Source organism: Gossypium arboreum, chromosome 2 (genome assembly GCF_025698485.1).
Source record: "Gossypium arboreum isolate Shixiya-1 chromosome 2, ASM2569848v2, whole genome shotgun sequence".
Classification (NCBI taxonomy): domain Eukaryota; kingdom Viridiplantae; phylum Streptophyta; class Magnoliopsida; order Malvales; family Malvaceae; genus Gossypium; species Gossypium arboreum.
The window spans coordinates 3,716,953-3,724,526 of record NC_069071.1 but is presented as its reverse complement, the minus strand read 5'-3'; the positions used below and the strand labels follow the sequence as shown (position 1 = coordinate 3,724,526).

The following is a 7,574-nucleotide window of genomic DNA, read 5'->3' as shown; positions in this document are numbered from 1 at the left end:
TAAGCCTAATATAAATTCTAATTATTAAATTTAAGAAATACTCAAGCAAAGATATAATGGTCATGGATTTAGAATTTCCAATATTCTATCACATATATTCAAATGGTTCACGAATTTTTGCACAATTTTGATCATCAAAATTAATTATAAATATTGATTTTTCAAAATATAACTAAAGTCTAACAATCATGTTGATATCATCAATTTCACAATTCAATTTTTAATCTCATACTCTGATACGTAATTCAGAATTGTCTTCTCTAAATACTCACATATTTCTCGAAATTTTATATCTTCGTAGATTCGGATCCATAATTTTACATACAAAAGATTGCTTCATGCAAAATTGATAGCTAAATCAATTGATATCCATTTTACATATTGTACTTCTTTAATGTTTAAAGTTCCAAATTCAAAAATACAGAGACGAGATGACAAAACTTTAAAAGACTTGTAAATAATCTAAGAGAACAATTTTAATTTGTGTCTCAATAAATTAATCATAATTAATTATGACAATCAATTAAATTAAATCTTTACAAAGAATAAAATTAAGCCAATCATAAGGCTTTTCTAACCTAGTAATCTTTTCTCAAATTCTTGCTCATCTTCTTGCCTTGAAGAATTGTATAGCTGCTCATCTTTTGTAAAATCAGGGCCAAGCAATTCAATTTCAATATCATCACCATCATCATCTTTGGTGTCAATATGAATGCAAGAGCAACGTTCAAGAGACATGAAGAAAGCAGCAGCAACCCCATTCATGAGCCATGCAACCACTCCGTCAACTTTTCTGCAGCTTGTAGGCACCAACACACACGAGCCTTGGCTCGTGGCGATACGAACTGGCCCGGGCTTGATTGCCGAATTATCCCCTTTGCAATAACACCAGTTGGTGCAACTCCTTGGCCTGAAAATTTTAGTACCATCCATTTCATTTGAATTTAGAGACTTGAAAACAAAGGGATCAATTTGTGGTGGAATATTAGCTAGCAACCAATGATTTATAAACAATTCTCTAAACTGTTCCACTTTTTCTCACAAATGCATTAATCATTAAAAGGGGGAAAACTTTAACTGCTTTGATATTAAGATATCCTAAATGTGATCGTTACTAATGCTTTCTACCTTGGCTAATTAAGATACTTCGATAAAACTTAAAAACATGAGCAAAGAACAATTATATACAATAGGGTTAATATACCATTTTGTACTTGAATTTGATTTTAATGTTCAATTTGGTACTTGAGTTTGGTTTCAATATTTATTTTGATACCCAAATTGAACAACATCATGGGGTCCCAAGAATGTTTGACATGTGTTCTCTAGCAAAAATAACATAGGTACTTAGTTAAGACAAAAGAAAAAACTTATGTACCGAATAAAATATTGAAGCCAAACTCACATACTAAATTAGGACAAAAAAACTCAAGTACCAAATGGAAAAAACTTACCAAAATACATATTAAAACTAAACTCAAGTACCAAATTGAACATTAAAGTCAAATTCATGTACCAAATATCATATTAATCTTATACAAAATTATTATATATTTTTGGTATGCCAATATAATATCTTAATTGGTGTTATATATGAGAAATTGATGCCATCACTCATCACTATATGTTCTTTATTTTGTTGCATTATTTGGTGGAATTTTCATGTAATGTCATTCTCTTATACTTTCACAAATATTATACCAAAATAAATTAGTTTCACATATTGTTGTTGATGACAGTATGTATTGGATTATTTAAATCATAATAATTGAGGGGTTTTCTTTTTCTGTGATGCAAGCAACTGATAAAGAATTTACTGTTAAACTAAAATTAGGAATATAAATAAAATATGTTGCACTTTTAATTAATTTAGTATGATAATAAGGCAATATCTTTCTAATTAGTGATGTTGCTTATGCAATCGCTGATGGCACCATGGAGATTGTGATCATTCTCTATAATTGAGTTGGATTGGGTTCACTTGGATTTTTTGAAAATTTTTAATTTTTTATATTAATTTAATTTGGTTTAAAATAAATTTTATTTATAATTTTAAACATTACTTGATAAATTTTAATAAATATATTAAAAAATAAATTTCTCAAGTAAATAAAAAATAATATTTATATAATTATTTTGAAAAATATTTTTGCTTAGTTATTTTAAGTTATTTTACTATTTTAAATATAAAATATTTATTTTTATATCATAAAAATTAAAATTATTTATAAATTAAATAAAATTGATTCAATTCGAGTAACCACAATCTTTTAAATTATAAACTAAATCTATCCAAACATCATCTGTTCATTTCAAATTTCAAATTCTCGTTTTAACATAAAAGTTTTTTTCCTATTGCTGACTAGGTGTTGGTTCAATAATAAAATTGAAATCTTAAAAATCGTGAGGCTTTAGGTTCAAGTCCCACCTAATATAAATGTATGAGTCTTTCTAGATTTATTTTGATTAGTCATTTAACTACAATCTGATTGATTAGTTAATTAATTAGTTAATATAACTTATAATGATCAATTATATTGAAATTATTGTAACTAAAAAACCTTAGTGATACTTTATTCTTTTTATAAGAGATAACATAAACAACATATAAGAGCAAGAATAATTACCAATTGAGTTGAATAATTTAGCCTAGAATCTAATACCATAACCCAAGAATAATATTGATATACTTTAAAAGCTATTCTTTGCCTACACATTACCTTAAGAATCACCAAAGTAAATATGCAAGTTTACCATATATATTAAGAAGCTTTACATTTCTTGGGGTACTTTGGCTAATGTTGAAGAATTTTAAGTTTGTTCTTAAATAATTGACTAAATATATGAAAGTACTAAAATGATAATTCAAATTAGATTACATCATTTCTAAATTTTAAGATTATTTTCAATAAAGACAAATTCAAGGAGTCAACAAAGATCGGATCCCAAAAGTTTGTAAGAAAAACTTTAGGTTGTTTTGAGTTTTGAAATTTTTTATTTTAGTATTATAATTACTGTTATAAATAAGATAAATTTGTGTTTGACTCCTCCAAAAATTTTACAGTTTTTAAATTTGATTTCTTTTATAAGATTTATATATATATATATTTTGCGAAAACAAGAGAAAAAACTAAATTACATCAAATGCTGGAAAGCAACTTCTAAACAGTCATCATGTAGCTTCTGTAAAACACTATCAAGGGGTTTAAGAAAATATGCAATCCAAGCTAATGGTTGACAGCCAACGATGCCATTCCATCCGCCACTCTATTACCTTCACGATAGATATGAACAAATTTCACCTTCCACTCTTGGCACAAAAGCTCCCAAATAGCCCGAGCTATCACATTATAGTGCATCCGATGATCCCTATTCCCTAGCAGCTGAATAAGAACTGTTATAATAAACATCGATAATGGTAGTAGAACGATCGTAAAGCAATAAGAAAAGAAAAATAAGAACACACAGATTTTACATGGAAACTCTTTTAGGAAAAAATCACTGGCAAAGGAGAAGAGTTTCGACTATATTTATTTAAGGGTTAAAAAACCCTTATTCTAATCAAAGTGAAATAGTAAAAGTATAGTTCTATACGTACTCAACTTGTGCAGTATGGTTCGTACTGGGGACGGAGGTCACACCCCACACATCCCCTTATTTTGTCATTATATTTATTTTTTCAACAAGTGACAGAATTCAAACACAGAATCTCTAACAACAAACTGCATTATTCATTTCATAAATAAGCTTTCTAATCCCCTTTCCCACACCTAGAGTAATTCATCAAAGACTCCCCCCCCCAAGCCTCAGCTTCAAAAATCGTACTACTCCCAATCATTCGATTATAACCATATTCCATCTACCTTCCCAATTCGTTATTACACCTCCGGAAGTAGTAAATCACATTGAAGGATGTACTGCTCCATCTGCATTCAGCTTATACAAGCCATGATCTGGTTTTCTTTAATAAACCCAGCAAATTTCTTTTTGTCGAATATTAACGTTCGTATTAGCAGCAAATATTTCCTTCATTACATTCCAATTGCTTCCAATGACGCTCCTATGGTTAATATTCTCCTCGGTCATCATTAACATATTCCTTCTAGTTCAAAGCTTCCAATGGAGAACCAAAAAGAATAGGCCAGTCTACCTCCAATTGCATAAATTAGCTAGGTTGAACCAACTTTAAAAATATCCACTCACCCATATCTCTCGATAAGACCCCTTTGATCTATTTCGGCTTAACCAAAGTCAACCAGGTGGTTACCGCAACAAAGCATGTACGCGGGATATCACTCGAGTTTTTAATCTGTATTCCACTAATTCAATTAAAATTCTCTTATTTCTTTAAGAGTAAATAACACGGTAAGGTTAAAAGTATATAGTTTTAACATTTTGTTATTCTATCGGTTGAGTGAGAATTACTTTCCTGTTGAAAGTAATAAAATTGTTTATGGTTGTGTTTGATTTATGTTTGTTTGAGCCTGCATTCAAATTGATTCGTGGTACGAGAATAACAGAAAATGCCATTTAATTGAAAGTTGGAAATGTTAAAGGATTCGTCTCACATAAAGTATGGGTACTGTCGTAACCATTTTTTAAAAAAAACGGATATCGACTTGGAGAAAAACGAAAACGGGAGTCGCCACCAATCTTTTTAGGTGTGATTTGATCACCTTGTAAAAGTGGTTGTTTTTAATAAATGGTTTGATTTATTTAAACAACGATTTTGGTCCACCTAAATCAAGAAAACAGGTTCGGGAGTCGGTTACGCACGATGAAGGATTAGCACCCTCGTAGCGCCCAAAAATTGGTACCTAGTTGATTAATTAATATCTTAGTGTCGAAAATTGAAAGCTTGAAAGACATTGAAATACGATCCCTCTTCGTAAAAACGCTAATTTTAAAATGACCGTGTAACGCCCCCTTTACTTGAGACCGTCGCCGGAGTCGAGTACGAGGCATTACTAAACTTATTTGAGCACTTAAACAAATTCAAACAATTTATATCACACTTTCCAGACAAGCTGTCCAACTGCATTACAGATGAAAAAAAAATCATATCTCAAGTTACAAAACTCGAAATCCAAATCCGTAAATTTTCCCCAAATCTAGGCTCATATATCTACTTACTAATTTTTTTCTAGAATTTTTGGTTGGGCCAATTAGTACAGTTTATTAGTTGAAGTCTCCCCTGTTTCAGGGTTCAGCTGCTCTAACCCCTGTTCACTACGAACCAAATTTCTCCATGTACAGAATTCAAATAACCAAGCTGTTTATTTCTCTTAAAAATATACTCAATAAGGAATCCATACATATATCGTATGACTCCTAATTAATTTTTTACAATTTTTAATGATTTTTACAAATTAGAACAGGGGAGTTCAAAATCACTCTGACCTTGTCTCACAGAAATTCAAATATCTCCTGATATGAAAGCCTTTTCCTTACACCGTTTCTTCTATGTGAAACTAGATTCAATAAGATTTAATTTCATATTTTATTCAACCTCTAATTATATTTTCATGATTTATGGTAAATTTTCAAACTCAAACTACTGCTACTAACCAAAAACTGTTTTAGTACAAAATGTTGTTAACTAGTTTATAACATCTTTACTTTATTTCATTTAAACTCTATACATGCCATATAAATCTTCAAACATAAAACAAAAGCTACCGGAATTGATCTGGATAGTGTGCTTTGTTGTGTTGATCCGATCTACCCACTTCACTTCAAGTCAATCTACATAAAAATATTAAACACACACAAGTAAGCTTATTGAAGCTTAGTAAGTTCATAGGTTAAAAGTAATGCTTACCAAACATAATATTTCCAAACAATACCAAAACATTTACTAAAGTTTCCTGCGATTCACAACCATTGTTATAATAATTCACATAGTTGAGCTCAACAGTAACAACTACTCAATCTCTTTCATTTGGATCACTTCTCTTTTATTTCTTATAATCAAATTAGGAAACGGCTTACGAAATTGAGTACGTCGTTGCTCAATGCCACGATTCACAACTCAGTATAGTTTTCCTCATTGAAATACCATACCTAAAATTTTCAACTCGGTATGGGAAATGCCATACCTACATTTTTTTAACTCAGTATGGATTTGATAATACCATACCTACATTTCACAGCTCAGTATGGATAATACCATACCTACATTTCACAACTCAGTATGGATGATACCATACCTACATTTCACACTTTTCCATGGAACAACCATGGTCTTATCCGTCAATTCATCACACGTCACGATACGAACGTACTCAATCCTGCGTTTTTCCTAATTTGCATTTCTACATTTATTCTTTCATTAACAAAATCTACACAATCCCACAACAAATTCGTATATAATAACACATTATAAACTTCAATCATTCACAAATAAACATCTAATTCCAACCATATGAACTTACCCGGCTAATTTGTAGAAGATATTGAAATTTAGGGACTATTCCGCAACTTTTTCTTTTCCTCGTTCTTCTTTGGATTCTTGATCTATAATATAAAATATTTCTACTCATTAGCATTTATTTGATTTCTATTTCACTTCACAATTTATGCTGTTCAAATTTTGAAATTGCACTTTTACCCCAAAATTTACAATTTTCACAATTTAGTCCCTGCTTAATTCACCCATCAATTGAACTAATTTTTCTCAATTAACACTTTATTTTATCATTATAAACTATTTCAAAACCTTTTATATTCTGAATTTCAACAGCAACCTTCAATTCACAACTTTTTCACAATTAGGTCCTAAATATCATTTCCTATCAAAATCACTTAATAAAACCACCTTAATATGAAATTAGAACTTAAATTTCATAATAATTCATTATAAAATTCCTTATCCATCCAGGGTAACTTCCAATTTCACCCATAAAATCAAAAACTAATGAATTCTACAAGTGGACCTAATTGTAAAAGTCATAAAAACATAAAAATTATCAAGAAAAGCAAGAATTAAACTCACATGATGTAAAAATATGAAAACCAGCTTTCTCCAGACCTTCTATGGCGTTTTGGCTGAGAAAATATGAAGAAATGTCTAGATTTTTCAATTACATCATTATTTAACTATTAACTTTTATCTATTTCCAATTTTGCCCTTGTTCACATTGTTTTCTTGCTTATTTCATACCCAAACCGTCCAGCCATTAACCTTTGGGTCTAATTTCTCTTTAAATCCATCTTTTAAATACTTAAGCTATTTACTCACAATTTAACAAATTTTATGTTATTTTCAATTTAGTCCTTTTTAATTAGTTAGCCATCCAAACGTTAAAATTTTCTAACTAAACTTTAATACTAACTCAATGACACTCCATAAATATTTATAAAATATTTATAGCTCGATTTTCGACTTTGAGGTCTCGATACTTCATTTTTGACCCGTTTGACCTAATAAATTCTTTTAATTCACTAATTTCACCATTTCACAAATTCTTCTAAATTCTTACTTGACTCATAAATATTAAATTACTATCTTGTTCAATCTTATTTTTGAATTTAGTGATCTCAAATCATCATTTCGACACCACTTGAAAATTAGG

At 29.7% G+C, this 7,574-nt stretch overlaps 1 protein-coding gene and 1 long non-coding RNA gene across 2 annotated transcripts; both read right to left on the bottom strand.

Annotated features, from left to right (window-relative positions):
* Positions 1-474: 474 nt before the first annotated feature.
* Positions 475-1,050, bottom strand: LOC128289429 (uncharacterized). Its single transcript, XM_053025281.1, has one exon. The coding sequence runs from the start codon at positions 931-933 to the stop codon at positions 574-576; it is 360 nt and encodes a 119-aa protein (XP_052881241.1). The 5' UTR covers positions 934-1,050; the 3' UTR covers positions 475-573.
* A 4,351-nt stretch (positions 1,051-5,401) lies between these two features.
* On the bottom strand, positions 5,402-6,608 carry LOC128283552 (uncharacterized). Its single transcript, XR_008273921.1, has 2 exons — positions 6,435-6,608; positions 5,402-5,745 (listed from the first exon to the last, which is right to left on the bottom strand). It is a non-coding gene; the product is annotated as an uncharacterized LOC128283552 (long non-coding RNA).
* Positions 6,609-7,574: the final 966 nt, after the last annotated feature.